Genomic DNA, 17,730 nt, shown 5'->3' on the forward strand with positions numbered 1-17,730 from the left:
ACTACTTCCATTTACTTTTCACACACTACGGATAGATCCCTTCTGCCTATCCTTCACACAAGCAGTGGAGAACCTGCTACTTCCCTAGACTCATCCACCTTTCTGGGATATATCCAAGTCTAAAGTTTCACCAGCGAGCCCCTTTGCTTTCACTCAAGCTCCGATGAACCTGCTACTCTTCCGGTGTGACCCTCACTAGGTTATGCCACAATAGGAATTTTGCCAATGAACGTCGTTGCTAACATTTATTCAATCATACATTCAGAAACCCTAGTTAGTGCTTCCAGTTCTGCCTAACCCGCACCAACTTTCCTTGGGCCAGTGACCTCGAAGCAAGTGGATTCTATTCACCACTCGCTATTCAATTCCCCGGGGATTTCCGACAACATAAAAAACGTTTTACAAACGAATGGATTAATATATAAAACAGTATAATAACAAGAATAACGATTTTAAAACATTTCATAATTTTCCAAAGTAAACATTTCAAGTGAGTGATCAGATCACCCGAATTGCCTACTCTCGTTAGCAGCAAATAAGGTTTCCTACCTAGCAGCATCCAACTTAGCTAATCTAACTAGTCCTACCTAACCTTTAGCTATTCCCTAACCATCCTCTGCGCTACCAGAAAATTACTGATAGAGATCGCAGGTCACCCGACCAATATTTTCACCACTTATGTTTCGGGCCCATATACTTCAATTCACCATATACATTGATCAGATGACCTTACAATCTACTACCAATAATCATTGAGTCCCTTTCGATTATTTCCAGAGTACCCGACTTACCATCCACCGTTACGGGTACCTATGACCACGATGGGTCAGGGAGCTAGCTGTAAAAGGAAAGGCAGCAAAATACAAAACCCATCATAAAATAATTTTGATATTTCATCAAATGACCACGGACAACTGGGAAGTTTTAGGGATTTTATCTAGAATTCAGTTTTGGAAATTATAAGGTTTACAGTAAAAAGCAGTCAATAATCAAGATAACAAAAAGAATATAACCATACAAGAAAAATGTAAGGGCAATCATTTAAGTTTGTAAATAGTGCGACAGGCTAAGAATGGAACTCAAAAGTAGACATCGTTAAAGGGGCAAAGTTACGCAAGTATAAATTTATACTATGGGAAACAGTTTTATGAATACGAATGGGAAGTTAGGAATCCTAAACAGCTATATTAAGGGTGAAAAGTGAAACATGCTATAACTCTAGCAAATTACTTCAGTCAGTTTTATACGAGAAAATTATAGACCACATCAGGAAATTGTAAACTGCAATGGAGAAAATGATTTCTAAAAGGTAGGGTAACATAGGAACACGCTATGAAATTAAATGCAAATGACTTTAGGATATGTAATGGTTGCGGAAAGCATGGAAAATTATCATGTGCAAAGGTATGTCTTTATTGAAGCAAAGACGGAAAAATAGAAAGATGCAGTTTAGAGTTTTCGGCAAGATATTTACCTAGACTGGTGTGAAAACCAACCCTGGCCACGGGTCAGTTAAGGACAGGAAATACCCCCAGGAAGGAGGAACATCAACGGGACAGCAGGTGCAGAATGGACACCCCAGGACAGGACAGGAAACCCAGATTAGGATCAGGACAGGACCACCAAGGTACGACCAGCACCCGCAGTTCGGAAGCAACGCCTGCGCTCCACCCTCTCTGCAGCTATCAGTCAGAACCCCGATTGGGTTAGCGAACTCCCCAGCAAAGTGCTCCGCCAGCACTTAAGGTTTAGTAAAACCTTAGAGTCTATGGTCAAATTCGGACAGAGTGCTCCGCAGCACCTCTGTATCAGTCACCTATTGAGAGCGTTGGGTCAGTGACAGGTCAGCTATTCAGACAAGTCGGACAATTTCTCTAGCTGAACCTAGGCTAGATATACGGTTTTGGGTCAGTGTACCACCCCCAAATGTTGCAAAGTGTCAGAATCCCCAAATTTCGATTGGTCCTAAGGTAGGATGGGTTAACACACCAATCAGAACAGACTTTTCTAAGGCCTAATCTGCATTCTAGGGTACCGCCTAGCAAGATTGGGGTTCTCACGGAAAAGTATCACAGAAAACAATAGATATATACATTTGTTTCAATAAGGGAACACATTTCTCCATTCTCCTGGGTCAGAGGTGGTTCTCCCAGGAGCATCTTGACTATGGCTGCCAGCTGGCTGAGTTCCACTGTTCAAGGCTGAATTTCCCTCTGGCTGCATGCACATGCGCAGAAGGGACCTTCAAGATGGCTCTCGATAGATTTCAGACCCCCCATTTCCCATGATACATGAAAAGTAAGCGAAAACAAATTAAAACATAGAAATAAATGAATGCATTTCATATCATGATTTCGTACTTCAGGTTTGTCATTATAAAAATATACTATGCGATTAAGGGTAAGTGCTACACATAACGACACGATGAGCAACAGCACGAGCTTCACCACGTTATTACATTTAGCAGCTATCTTATGGCTATTACGCATGCGCACCCTTTCCCTCCAGACTACATCTACGTAGAGTCACGTGAGTGTGACTAACGCATGCGCAGAAGCGAAAATTCAAGCAGCGGCCATTTTAGGTACAAGGGTTATTTTGATTAGTAGAACACATAGGCAAGCATCACTAAGATACACACGCACATTCAAAAATACATAAAATTAGTAAAACAAACAATTGGGATTACAGGATTATAACAGATTCCGAGGTTCTTGACTCGAGCAAGTCGCGATGCGAAATCTTGCTCTATCACTACCACAAGATTGCATGAACATTTTAAAAGTGGTGAAGAGACCTTCTGCTAGAACATCATATTCTCTCAAGTGGAAGAGGTATGAAATGGGGTTATGGTTCGTCTGGATTCCCTTATGCAATATCAAAAGGAGGCGGTTATGCCATACATTCTTCACTTGGCAAAATGTAGCCTTTCTTCCATAAAACTTCATCTAGCAGTGTGACTGCATATAGGGAGTCTCCTTCAACACCTCTTTCATTAAAATACCAGTAATAAAGTAGTTCTTAGCAGTGATTACAAAAAGCTGTCCCCCCTATTAGGTCTCCTTCCCCTCCATGGGAGCTAAATATAATCATTTTAAAATTATCTATTCTATTCGAATTATCTATTCGAAACTATTTACAAGGCTGCTTTACAGCATTTATCATGAAAGACATCTTTTCTAGTAGCTATTATTTCTGTTCAGAGTGTGGGAAATTCAAGCTTTATGCACAAAAGAGCCTAATAGTGTGTTTAATAAAAATGGGATTGTAATTAGAACTCACTCCTTTTTTCTTCCAAAAGTGCTATCAGTTTCCATGTCAATCAGATAATTTCCTTGCCAACATTTTTCCCAACCCCTTTAATCCAGCGAAAAAAGAGATCTTAAGTCATTGGATGGGAAAAAGGTATTTAAATTCTATTTGGATAAAGCAAAAGAAATCAGAAAATCGAGTCACCTATTTGTGATCTATAGTCGACTTAGAACTGAATTTTTTACTTCTAAACAATGCATTTTTAACTGGCTTATTTCTTGTATAATCTCTGTTACCAGCTGGTGAATAAAACTTTGGCTAGTAGAACTAAGGATCATTTGACTAGAGGAAAGGCAACGAATAGGGCTCTTTTAAGAAATCTGTCCATTTCATAACTTTCCCAGGCATTATTGTCTAGATTCAGATTAGTGGGCTGATGCACAAACAAATATGTTGGGCCTCTTTAAGGAATTTGTTTTCATAATATCTGGAAATGTCTGTATTTCGTCTTTTTATCCACAAAATATTGGTGGTGGGATAAGCTTGTTAATCTATTCATTGCTTATGACTATTGTTAGACCTGACATCATTGGCATGAGTCTCTCCTCCATTTTTTCTGTTTGCCTCCTCTGTTTACGATGTTTTTGCTGGTATAATGCTTTGGGCACTGTGCCACTGCTGATCAGTGCCACAGTGCAAGTGCTCCCTATGTGAAATTACTGTATTGATTGAATTCCATGTTTGGCTTATTTGGTTTACTGTCAGTCCCTAGTAGAGTGCACCAGGAGTACCAGGGCTTGTAAATACAAATGCTGCTAGTGGGCTTGCAGCACGTGTTGTGCCACCCACAGAAGCGGCCTAGTAAAAGTATGTCTACAGGTCTGCCATTGCTAGACCTACGTGCAGTCTGGTACTGTCACGCAGACTGCGCAAGTACACCTACTTGACAGTCCCTACACCTTCCCTTAACTTCATGTTAGTCACCCCTATGGTAGGCCCAAGGGCAGGGTGCATTGTAAGCATAAGGTAGGACAAGCCTGACAAGGTTGGCATGTCCTAATAGTGAATTACAGCCATATTCGTTTTTCACTAGTGTAAGGTTACCTGCTCTCCATCAGTTAGAATGGGCTGCCAGGATTATTAATGCTATAATCCTAGCGGGCTCGGGGAGCATGGTGCAATGTCGAGTTTGGTATCCCTGAACTCGGGGTTTAATAACGCATCCCTTTGGGTGGATGGTTTTTGGACTCTGTGTTTGAAAATAGCACTTTTAGAAAGTAGCTATTTTCTTGTCTAACTGTCTACCGGTCTCTGCTGGTTCTGGTGTGCGTGTGACAGGAGCTGGGTGGCTCCAGAGGTCTGAATGAGTCAGTGTGGGGTGAGTGGGGCATTTGCATTGAGAGTAGGGGAAGAGTAGCTCCTGATAGCCTGCCCTGCCTGATACAATGCTGGCTCCGCCCCCCTGCCAGGCGACTGATGACTCTGTGCCTGCCAGGGACTTTCCTGGCCCCACCTCCTGCCGGGCAACTGATGGCCCTGCCCCTGCCAGTGACAATGCTGGCTCCGCTCCTGATGGGCGGCTGAAGACTCTGCCCTGCACAGTGAATAGGCCAGGTGCCTAGGCCTGGCAACACCCACAACAAACCCAAGATGGGGGGAAATTCCGCTGCATGGACAAAGGGATCAAAGCCAAAAAGGGGTATAAGAGAAGGACCCCTGAACCAAGAATTGAGATCACTTCTGACAAGGAAACCTGAACCAAGGACAAGAAGCCTGCTGATCCAAGGACTGTCTACCCCTTCTGCCAGAGTGCTGTTTGTTGGGGGAATCCTGCAGTTGCTTCTTTATTTTTGCCAAGGAACCAGGAGAGAGGAACTGAGTGTGTACTCTCAAACTTGCTAAGAAAATCTCCAAGGGCTGGAAGAAGTGCCAGCCTCCTGTTGAAGTCACAGGGTCAAAGGACTTCATTTGTTTGCTGAAAGTGCTTGTTGCTGGAACCTGAAATCCAGCACCTCTGAAGAATCCAGCAATCTCGACGCCGACGGACGCCGCCGAATCCAGCTCGACAATGTGAGTAACGGCTCCAGTGTCCCGCACCTTGGACGCCGGCCGCCGGGCCCGATCGACGCCAGTAGCGACGCCAGTGAGTAGCGAGTTCGGCTCCAGCTCCAAGTGACCCTGTGTCGACGCCGACGCTGATCGCATCGACCTCGAGCCCTCTCAAGGCCGTGAGCGCTGCTCACTCTTGCAACATCGACATCGACGACGCCGTATCCTGCTTCATCCCGTGAGCGCTGCTCCCGCCTGACTTCGGTCGACGCCGCTGCAGATCGCCCCGACTCCGAGGCCCGATCGACGCCGAAGACGCGACGCCGGACATCTCGACGCCGCTGATCATCGAGTGCTTCACTTTTCCAAGGTACTGTGTTGTTGGGGTCTGTGCGACTCCGGGCTCGACGTAGCGCTCCTCGCGGTCGACGCCGAACCGTTGGATTAACTTTGCCCCGACGTCGTGTGACTCCCGTGTGGGTTACATTGTTGCCAAGAATTCTGTTTTAAAGAAGAAGAGTTGCTTTTGATACTAAAGACTGTGTGCTAAGAAGAAACTACGCTTGAACTATTATTTTTCCTTCCAAGAGTATTTATTAAGATTGTGGTATATTTTTGTCGTTATTTGGTCTTGTGCTAAGCCTTATATAAAAATCCTTATTTTTATAATACTACTGTCGTGTCCATTTGTAGTGTATTCACTTTATTACTGTATGTGGTCATAAATGCTTAACGCACTGCCTCTGAGATAAGCCTGTCTGCTTTGCCAAGCTACCAAGGGGGTGAGCAGGGGTTATCTAAGTGTGTGTGATCCCCTTGCCCTGACTAGAAAAGGTGTGTCCCTATTTGTCAGAAGTGTATACCTCTGCCAACTAGAGACCGCCGCTTCTAACAACTATTAATGAGGATCTCTGGGAAAAGATGGAACAGTTGCTTATATATTATCCTGCATAAAGATTAATTAATGGACAGAATGTCATACATTCACCCCAGTACAGAGATCTGGTCCTAAATCCATCATTTTTTTTATCACCATGCCATTCCAGTTTGTACCCAGCCATAGGCAACTCAGTCTAGACCCTGCACCCAATGGGAACAGTCCAGCCCGAACTGCCAGGCAGGTCTGCCCTGGACTAGAAACAAAGCAAAACCAAAGAGGATGATGGACGGAGTGTTGAACATTGCAAGCACTTACCCCCAGTCAACTGATCTGGGTTTAATCCAGCATCATTCTTTAGCTCACTCCGCCACCCCAGTTCAGACATGGCCATATACAAATCAGTCTGACCCTGTGCCTCATGGGAACAGTCCAGTCCGAACTGCCAAGCCATGTTTTCCCTGGACCGGTTTTTGGTTCATAACCCTCATCAGCCAGGCTATCTTGAATCCAGTGGCAAAGTGAGCAAGGGACCCACGTCTGGGCATACCCTGCCAATTTAGGGCGAACAAAGCAAAACCAAAAGGGACTGGAAACAAGCATCTTAGGACCGGTTTCGGAGTTTCATCCCTCTTCAGCCAGGATAGCTTGACTCCAGTGGCATGGAAAGCACCGGACCCACGTCTGAGCATACCCGTCCCACTAGGGGTGACAAATGCAAAAAGAACAATTGATGGACAGAATGCAGAAAAATTTCACCCATTCACCCGAGTACAGAGATCTGGGCCTAAATCCATAATGTTTTGCTCACCATGTCATTCCAGTTTGGACCCAGCCATATGCAAATCAGTCTTGACCCTGCGCCCAGTGGCAACAGTCCAGCCCGAACTGCCAGGCCAGGTCTGCCCTGGACTGGAAACAAGCATCTTATGACCGATTTCTGAATTTCATCCCTCATCAGCCAGGATAGCTTGACTCCAGTGGCACACTGAGCCCGGGACCCACGTCTAGGCATACCTGGCGCACTTAGGGCGAGGAAGCACAATATATTATAGAGGGTGAAGCATGGGTAGGCTGTGCCACAAAACCTTTTGTTTTCTGTTTCTGTTGAGTTCTCAAAGACTCTAGAAGGAAATAGTCTTATTCTCATCTCACTCTGGATTCAATAAAAGGACTTTATTCCTAATAACTATTGAATATTTTACTTTGTCCTGGCACACTTCACTGATTATTTCAGGTGCCTAGCACCAGATTCCTGCCGTGCAGCTGCCATTGAGCTTTAAAGTTGTCAGCAAAGGAAGAAAGGTAAGTAAAAAAAACTAATCTAGTGTTTCTCTGTGCATGTCTGAGTGAATGTGTGTTGACGAGTGATTAAGAGAGAATGAGATGGAGTGAGAGTGTGTATGGTAGATTAGTGTGTATGAAAGTATCAATAAGGGTGAATGTGATTGAGAATTAATTAAATATGGAAGTGAATCTGGGGTGCAGCAGGTGCTGCCTATGAAATGTATTTATTAAAGCAAAGGGCATGTACACAAAGAGTTCAAATCAGAGCCACTTTATACCAGTAGTTGTCTGTGAGAGTCAGTGAGTGTGTATAAGTGGGTTTGTGAGTGGGAGCGACAATCGGTGAGTGTGTGGGTACATTTCTGTGGGTGTGAGTAGGGATTAGAGTGAGTATATTAAAGAGTGAGTGGGAGAGGGGGTGAATGGGACAGAGAGTGAATGACACAGGGAGTGAGTATGAGTGATAGTAGGTGAGTGTAAGTGAGTAAGAGTGTGTTTTTGTTACTGTGTTTTATGCTTGTGAATTTACTGATGACAATGGCCTACTTGAAAACATTCTTGGCTTATGAGGGGACTCAAGGTAACTTTCTGTTGCTGGCATATAGGAGGTAATTCTTGGCATAAGGGGGGACAGTTTGAAAAATGCAGGCTCTGACATGCTGAAAGTAATTCTAGGCATATAGGGGCATCTTTGGCAAAACACAGGTGCTGCCATGCTGTAGGTAATATTTGCCAAACATGGCTTACTGGGTGTGCGAGGGGCTCGCAAGGGGAAGCAAACCATGAGAAAATGCTAACTCTGACATACTGGAGGCAATTTATGACACATGGGCCACCCATGGTATATGGGCAGAATCAATGGCAAAGTTATGGTATTTATATATTGTGTGTAAATCTTGGCATAAGGGAGTAACCAAGACAAAATTCTGACATTGGCTCACTGGAGGTAACTCTTAATAATTTGGGGCACTGAAAGCAAATCACACCCCCACCACTTTCAGAGATCGCCGTCTGCCACTAGTTGGTTTCCATGTTCTCAGTCGCGGACAGAGTCATCATAATTTCTGGGTGAGAACGAAGTCAGTGCGGAGGTGCACAGCACCACCTACCTGTGGAATCATTGCTGTTAAAATCTTCCATATCCAGTCTGGCGCTTGGGGATATTCTAAAGGGGAGGAATCTGCAGTTAGAGTATCCACCGCAAAGAGTGTTACCAAAGGTAAGTAACTTGTTCTTCAGTACTTTTGTATATACTTTTGATTAGTGCTTGGATTTCTGTGTGCATCTTCAGCACTGTTACCTTCATAATGTTTCTCAGCTGTGTCCTATGGGGGTCACTTCATGTATCATTACACTCAAATCCACACCAGTTTACATAGTAGGTCCTCAGGCTCCTCTTTTATCACCCACCTTAACCCTTTCTAACTGAAGAAACATTGTGTGACCTCTAACTTTTCTCTTTAGATCAGTTCACTTCAGCGGCAGCTGTCTGATGTGAAGGAAGACAAACTCAAGATTTCAAGTACCTTGGAGAATGTTCTAACTTCTCACAACCTGTTACAGCAGACTGTGGAGAAGGTGCAGATTGAGCTTGGAAGCAAGGACTCAGACATTGCAGGCCTGAAAAAAGAAAGGTAAATGGATCAGGCCCCACTTCCAATCACTCTCTCGCTTTTCCATCTTGAAGGCCTCTCTCACAAGACTCTCACAATTCTCTATTTTCAGATCTCTGAACCACCACAGGATACAGCTGTTAGAAAATGAACTTGCAGAGAGCCTGTCAAAGCTGCAATTGATGGACACGCAGCAACGGACCCAGGTAAAGGTTAAGGCAGCAGCTCCAAAGATATTTTCTGTAATTTAGGAAATGTCAAAACAGTAATCCAAGAGAAAACAAACTAAAATAGCTGCACCTTCCCTTTTCTTCTTTAAGTGAGCAAACCAAAGGAAGGTGTATTCCCCTCTGATTTGGGAATTGTCAAAAGTGTGATCCAAAGATAAAGCAAGCTAAATATAATTGCACCCTCCTCTCTCCTCTTCAGATAAGCAAGCCAAAGGAATGCTTATTCAAATCTACGTTTGTCAACACGGCATGACTTGCTCTATCCAATACTTTTTCTAAGACGTTGCAACTGGCCATAGTTGTTGTGTAATGCTAGATGATCTGTTTTGTTTTGCTCAGTAGGCATTGCTTATCACTTCCATGGATAGTACTTCTTTTGTGGATCTATTGGTCATGCAGCTAGACAGTAACCATGTATGGCCATAGAGACTTCTAAGTGAAGATTCCTCACCATGTGAATTTCCTCAATAGCCAAACTGGATCCAGAAACTTTCAAGCAATTCTGTTGTGTGCCTGCACATTGGGACAGTCTGTTCCGTATAGAACATCGGGCCACTATAAGAGCACAAGCTGACGTGAATTAATTCAGTGCCTACCGATGCCTATCAAGAGAGCTCATCCTACCATTCTGAAGTTTTTCACAAAAGTGTGCACCATGTCTCCCCCGAAAACAACAAGTGTCATGCAGTGTAGATCCTGTAACAGACAGATGTCAGTTACTGACACTCACGGTGATTGTCTCTGGTGCTTCGGCACTAAACACGATTTTAAGTTGTATAAATGCTGTAATAAAATGAATAAGAAGGTCCATCTGAGAAAGCAAACCCAAGCTCGAAGTCGCCAAACTTGGAAGTTGAAGAAGCGGCCCTGATCGAGGTCAGGAGCTCTCACTCGTTCCTGCTCTTGAGCCCGCAGCCACAAACGATCTTTGTCAAAGTTGCGCTGCTCTGGTAAGTCCAGAACATTGCACAAGAAACACAAAAATATGAAGCAAGGAACTCCATCTCATCTGTTCCAGCGTTCTGACTCTCGCAATCGGCTTGATGTCTCTAAGTCACAGAGCCGGTCTTTTTCCAGGGTGTCGGTGCCAACGCTGATCCTGATTCGGCTCCACCCTGAACAGACAGCGATACTGCATTTTAGATTGCCAAGCTGAAACAGGCCTATTAGAAGATCGTTGGTGCCTTGTTTGATCCCTTTAAGGACTCGAGTTGCTGCTGGCTGATTTTTCCCTCACGTCGACTGTAACACGTGATCCCCATGCGGGGCAACACCTTCCTCGAATCCGACTCCAGTGACTTTAGGTTCGATGCCAAGCCCAACACCTAGTCTCTCTTAGGAGCAGGTTCCAACAGCATCAGTCCAGCTGCCTACCCAGCGCTGCTGCCAGCACCTCAGCTGATCCGACTGAGTCACTACTTGACATCGGCCACAACGTCACTGATGCCGGAAGTGAGTAGGATTGTTTTAGCAGACTCCGAGGGTCAAGCTCCGGCCCCCAGACTTTAACAGTATGCCCACTCAGAACATTTCGCTATTTTGGGGAGAAAGATGGTTTCCATGAATACTACATTAATGGTATCATATTTGATGATCTTCAGAATGCAAGTAGCCTGGACACTTGCCCTGATACTGGTATTTCCTCACCAACCCCAGCACGGGCCCCTGAAGAATCTTTCTCACTTGTCACAGTCATAAAGAGGGTAGTGGAGGTTCTCCAATGACTCTGCACATCCAGTAAGTAAAGTCTAATGTACTTACAAAGGTTCTGAACCAAGGAGAAACAAGCCAAGAACACCAGTTACCATTCACTGATGTTCTCCCGAATAGCTTGATGGGAACCTGAGCCAACCAGGTTCTTATCCGGCGGTAAATATACAGTTGGCAAGGCAACACAGACCTGACCCCAGAGTCCCAGATTTTATTCTCCAGAATCCCACCCCAGGGAGTCTGGCATTTCAAGCCTCTGAGTTGGCTGAACCCCAACGCATTCCCTACTACACCAGGTCAGGAAATCAACACGGATGGATACATTAACCAAGAAAGTTTTCTCAACTAGGTTTGCTCCTAGGTCATGTTAGACCTGACAGCCTTTGGGTGGTCTTCCCCCAAACATTTTGCCTGCTTGCCTCCAACTTTTCTGTTTAATTTTTGTTGGCCTTAGGATTTTGCGCACTTACCACTGCCAATCAGTGCTAAAGCGCATGTGCTTCTCCAATAAACATGGTTTGATTGACTTACAGATAAATTAGATATGCCAATTGTGGGTAAGTCCCTAGTAGGGTGCACTACATGTGCCCAGTGCCTGTAAATTAAATGCCACTAGTGGGCCTGCAGTACTGATTGTGCCACCCACACAAGTAGCACTTTAAAACATGTCTCAGGCCTGCCACTGCAGGGTCTGTGTGTGCAGTGTACACTGCCATGTCGACTTGGCATGTAAAACCCCTTGGCAGCCTTAAACTCCCCTTTTATTACATAAGTCACCCCTAAGGTAGGTCTGAGGTAGCCCATAGGGAAGGGTCCTCTGTGATTAAAAGGTAGGATATGTAATTGTATGTTTTACATGTCCTGGTAGTAAAAGAAAACACCCACATTTGTTTTCACTACTGTGTTAACATTGGGAATTCCTATTACACTTATAAACTGTAATTCCTGATTGAGAAGGAATAACTGTCATGTTTCATATTGTTGGAATCGCAATGATAAATCCTCTTTGCTGGCAAAGCTTAATTTATCATTACTATTTCAGAAATGCCACTTTCAGAAAGATGGCATTTCTCTGCACTTTGCTCTCTGTGCCTGCATGCCCAATACACGTCTGGGGTGGGTGATAGCTTGACTTTGTGCACTCAAGACAACCACACACAAAGGAAGGTTGGGTGTGACTGGGTGGCCATCCACATCCTGATGGGTCATCCATGGAAGAATGAGAGGGAGGAGCTGACCCTTACACCAGTGTCCTGTCCCCACACGAAGGGCTGCATACCCCCCTGAAGGGATTCTGGAGCAACAGCTGGGAGGTAGGGCCTCTCTGCACTTCAAAGACCCTGTAAGAAATCATATCCACTTCATGGGCACAACTGAGTAGAAGTACTGGGTCTCTGACCCGACCAAATCAGACACTACTGGACCTGTGAAGAACTCTGCCAGGAGGAAGGACTGCTGTGCTGCTACAAAGACTGCCACTCTAATGGACTGTTGCTCTGGCTGAATTGCTTTTCTCTGCCCTCCTGAGGAAGAACTGGACTCTTGTTCAACCCAGCGTGATCTCCAAAGGCATGCTGGTTTGCCCCCTGTTTTAAGACTAAGGGATATCCCAGTTTTCCCCTATGCTCCTGTGCTTGGTCAATTGGAAGTGGATACAGGTACTTACTCCAGTGGAACCAACACATCCTCTGCTGTGTGAAGCATAATCGACGCATCAACGCTGTTGGGGGAACAGAACCGGCGTTTCGCACTTGGGAAAAGCATCTGATGCACCAAAACTACTGCATCACTGCCACTTCCGGGTGGTATGATCGACGCATCCCCTCGACTGTCTAGCGAAATCCAGCGCATCACACTCGGACCCAACCCATCTTGGAACCATTGCTTTGTCTTCAGAACCAGCGCATCACCATTGTTGCCTTGAGAAAATTGACACATCACCTCGACTGCAGAATCAACACCGACTCATCACTCGCTGCACCCCACATACCGCTGTTGCGGCCAAGATCAAGGTACTTCTGTTCAGCTGGACTTGTGTGGCACCTGTATCCGGCCAGCGCTCCATTGCTGTCGGCCTAAACTCTTGACTTTGCACTGGTGCAGCTTGGCCAGTTATCCCTATAGACTTATATTTCTTCTAAGAGCAATTTTTCACTTTTAACCCTTAAAAATGTATGTCTTGACGTCTACTTATTGGATTTTTGTCATTTTGGTCTTGTTTTATTTATAAAATCATAATCTTTTTTTCTATCCTAGCATGGACTCTTTTTGTGGTGTTTTCACTGTGTTACTGTTTGTAGTGTTGCACAAATACTTTACACATTACCTCTTAAGTTAAGCCTGCCTGCTCGGTGCCAAGCTGCCAGAGGACAGTGGTTCCTGATTGAACAGGGTGCATACCTCTGCCAACCAGAAACCCAGTTTCTAACAGGTCAGTTAACATTTCATGTCTCCTGGGGCAATATTCATAGCACTTTGGGATAAGGTGGTGGATATCTTGCCACCTGTCACTTAGAACTTAATCTAAGGCTGCAAAGGCCTTGGAAGGACAAGATGCAGCAACAATTTCTATTCGGTCTGGCCTGGATACTACCAACTGCATGAGTAGAGCAGTCTGAACCAGCATAGTGCTCAGGCGCCACGCCTGGATGCTTGCACCATTTTTTCTCCGATGTCCAACAATCTTTAATGGACATGCCTTTCAACAGCTCATAACTGTCGGTGCCAAGGCTGACTCTGCTTTAGAATGTTTCATGGAAAGCAAGGCCGCCGAGCAACAAGACTATAATTTTCAAGTCAGTCCCCTAATATTCCGCTGGCAACAGTTGGACGGCCAATTGTGTTTTTTCAAAAATGACGGTAACTGACTCTTTCCCATTTTGCTGATTGCTAATGCTAAGTATACTTAGGTGGTCATTCACTTAGTTACAATGTTTGTTTTTTAATCCTGTCCAATGGTATGGTTTTATGTAGAGGTTTTTAATCATGAACTTGTTTTATGTGTATGTACATGTTTATGGTTTTAATTAACTGAAATATTCTACTGTACTTTGTGCTCCATATCGTAGAGCAAGGATACTCCTTCCTTTTCATGTCCTATCACCCGTATATGCCACATACACATTAAACATCCCGGAGGATCACTTATCCATACTCCATGGAGAAGGTCTTACTATCTTGGCCAAGGGAGCAATAGGGAGGGTGCTTGTATAAGTCATCAGAACTTGCAGTTGTTCCCATTATTTTCTTGTACCAAGGAAGGGTGGAGGCCTTCACCCTATTCTCGACCCTTGCCCTCTGAACTTCTTCCTTCAGGAAGGTCAAGTTTAAATTGCTAACTCTGGCCCAAGGTTTGTTTGCATTGGATCCAGGAGACTAGATGGTAGCTTTGGATCTGCAGGATGCATACTTTCACATCCCATCCTGCCTAATCACTGACTTTCTCTGCTATTTCAGGTAGGTCACAAGAACTTTCAGTTCTCTATGCTTCCCTTTGGTCTTACCAGTGAGCCGCGAGTGTTCACAAAGGGGATGGTGGTGGTTTCGGTTCATATGAGGAGAATGAGAATACCAGTCTTCCCATAATTTGATTACTAGCTCCTGAAAGGGGGCTCGCACCAAGCAGTCGTAAACCACTGCCAGAAGACGGCCAATCTGTTGACATTGTTGAGTTTTTTTTTATCAGTGTGCCAAAGTCATACCTGACTCCTTCACGAGGCTCTGTTTCATTGGAGCCATCCTGCACATAGTGCTCTTCCAAGCTGTTCTCCTGCCTCAAGGGGTCTAGGGCATTCTGGCTATGATCCTGATGTTTCAGCCTGGATCCCTGTAAGAGCAGCTCTCAGGCTTTTGGGCTTCCTGACCTCTAGCTTGTGGGTCACGCTAGATGGTACTGGTGGGCTTTGCAGTGGGATCTGAAGTCTCATCTCATTGGCTCAGCACTATAGAGACTTGTTGGAGTCCACACAGGTGTTGAAGAAAACACAAAAGACCGCCAGTGGTGGCTGTTTGACTGCTGTATGGATGCATTGTTGCATAGTTGTGGAGGTCATCTAGCAGGAGCAGAGATCAGAGAACTCTGGTCCCCAGCAGAGAGTTTGCTGCACATCAACCTTTTGAAGTTGCGAGGAATTCATTTGGCACTGAAGATGTTCCTCCTGACCATCAAGGGGGAATGGCTATAGATGCTCACAGACAACATTACCTCTATGTGGTAATGCATCAAACAGGGCAGTGTGAGGTCATGGATTCGGCGCAAGGAGGCTCTACGTCTCTGGAAGTGGCTGTATGCCTAGGGCATATCCCTGGTCACCGAACACCTGGCAGGATTTTTAAACTCTCTGGCAGAGAAACTCAGCCGACGTTGCTAGTGGATCACAAAAAGAAGTTGTACTCGAAGGTGGAACCGGGCATCTTCCAGCAAAGGGGAGAACCCATCTGTCTGTCACCACATAGATTGCTCTAAGTCAATTTATTTTATTTTTAAGAGTTTTCTATAGCACGAACAAGACCCTTAGGTATCGGAGCGCTTCACATTAAATGAGGCAGTTATTGACAAGCATTGTTATAGTAAATGTTCCCAGTGGTATGAGGTAGTATGTAAACATCAATATAAAGATAATGTTTTTGGTTGTTGGCAGTCTTCCCATGGAGATGCCTTCCGCCAACACTGGACGTCGGGACTTCTGTATGCTTTTCCACCCCTCCCTCTTCTGCCCAGAGTGCTGAAGAAAATCAAGAGACCAAACTCAAGTCATTTTAGTGGCACCGGACTGGGCGAGGAACTTCTGGCTATGAGCACATGTCCTTCGAGCAGGCTGGATCGAGAGGACCTTTGGTTTCAGCAGCAGGGCCGGGTGTAACCCATGAACATTCTATATTTCCATACGTTTAGATTGAGCAGCATCAGTTGATTGATTTATTTATTTTATTTATATATATGGAGTTTTATATAGCGCAAACATGAAACATCTGGTTATCAGAGCTCTGTACATAAAGCAATCCAGTCAAACCTAAATGGGAACATCTTGGAGTTGCATATATACAGTACATCAGATCAGTTCTAAAATCCAAGGGAGTCCACCGAACGTTAGCCAAGCCTAAGAAGGATCAAGGCTTTTAGAGAAGGAATCTATGCATCAAGAACTTTTTCGCTTCTTTTTTTGAAGGAGGCATCCTCCTTCTAAAGATTTTAAGTTAGTTTAGGTGGTAGTGTTCCAAATTCTTGGGGCAAACTCTGATAAGGAGCGGTTGTAGGTCTCCTTATCTGTATTTTATCCATAAATATTATTCTTAACAGACAAACTGGTTCTCTGGACAATAGCGCCTTTTCTGGCGAAGGTAGTAAAGCCCTACCATGTAAGTCAATCCATCACTTTGTCAACTAGCATATGCTCCACCTCAACCTAAGTGACTTCACAATCTTGTTCCCAAGAGGACACTGAGATTTTATATTGATCGGACCAGAGTCCATTACCTGGATGATCAACTGTTCGTAGGCTTTTCTGGAGTGAAGAAGAGGAAAATGGTACAAAAACACACTATCTCCCGGTAGATTGTTCTATGTAAATAGGCAACCTTTGTGGGTGTCCCTCCACATGTTCACCAAGCACTACTGCCTGCATAGCTAGGTTTGGCGGGACCAGCACTTTGCCCAACCTGTCCTGCAGGATTACTTGGTCTGAGCCATTCTACACAGCACCAGAGGAGGTGTGCCGCTTTGGGATCTATTCACAAGGTGAGGAATCTGCAATTAGAAGTCTCAGAGAGAACAAGTTAACTACCTCCGGTAACTCCTTTTCTGGTATAGACTCTAACTGCAGATTCCTCACCGACCCTCCTTCTTCCCCATTCTGCGGAATGATCTCAATGAGTTCGTTAATAAGAATCCAATGTCTAATATCTGCACACTGCCATATTCTATGGCTCGGTGGACATGGACAGAGATCAGAAAGAAACTGACATCAGCATGCATAAGTGCACTCTTACAGTGGTACCGATGTAATATCTGGAACCAACAGATCCGACTGGAGCCACACAACGCCACCTGTCGACACGCAAGGCAATTGCTTGAAAGGTTTTGGATCCAGTCTGGCACCTGGGGAAATTGACAATGTGAGTAATCTGCAATTTTACCAGAAAAGGTGTTACTGAAGGTAAATAACGTGTTCTTTAGGGCAGCAGTGCTTGTGTGATTCTGTTTTTTGTAGCATCTCACTTTTCAGCTTTATCATTTTTCGTGTGGTTATCTAAGATTGCAAGAATAATATCTAATGGCATGAATCCTCTTGAAAACAGGAGTCACAAAACTGGGCAATAGAGTGTCCCACTTGCCCCCATGAGCATTAGAAATGCTAAATGCATAAATGCACATGGGTTATAGGTTTTATTCACAGCTCATAGCAGAAAACAAGTGAATGAAACAGTGCTATTAGTTATAAGAGGGCAGAGAAAACCGTAGGAACGGTAACACTATATATATATATATATATGTATATATATATATATATATATATATATAGAGAGAGAGAGATATAGATGTATATATATATATATATATATATATATATATATTTACAACAAATCCGTTTTGTCTGATCTTGTGTAGCTTCTAAAGAAATTCAGTTGACATCAGTCTATTGTCTTCATTATTCGTATTATCAACAACATATTTTTATAATTCATATTCAGACGTTGTCTCTCTCTCACTCTC

The 17,730-nt window shown here is 44.3% G+C and overlaps 1 protein-coding gene across 1 annotated transcript in view; it reads left to right on the forward strand.

The window, feature by feature from the left end:
* Window positions 1-17,730, forward strand: part of CCDC150 (coiled-coil domain containing 150) — a 306,895-nt gene that overhangs the window by 209,667 nt on the left and 79,498 nt on the right. Inside the window, exons 19-20 of the mRNA XM_078665390.1 lie at window positions 8,930-9,099; window positions 9,191-9,284. Of these exons, the coding sequence (XP_078521516.1) occupies window positions 8,930-9,099; window positions 9,191-9,284 (264 nt within the window). The remainder of the gene's footprint in view (window positions 1-8,929; window positions 9,100-9,190; window positions 9,285-17,730) is intronic.

This window comes from Lissotriton helveticus, chromosome 11 (genome assembly GCF_964261635.1).
Source record: "Lissotriton helveticus chromosome 11, aLisHel1.1, whole genome shotgun sequence".
Taxonomy (NCBI): Eukaryota; Metazoa; Chordata; class Amphibia; order Caudata; family Salamandridae; genus Lissotriton; species Lissotriton helveticus.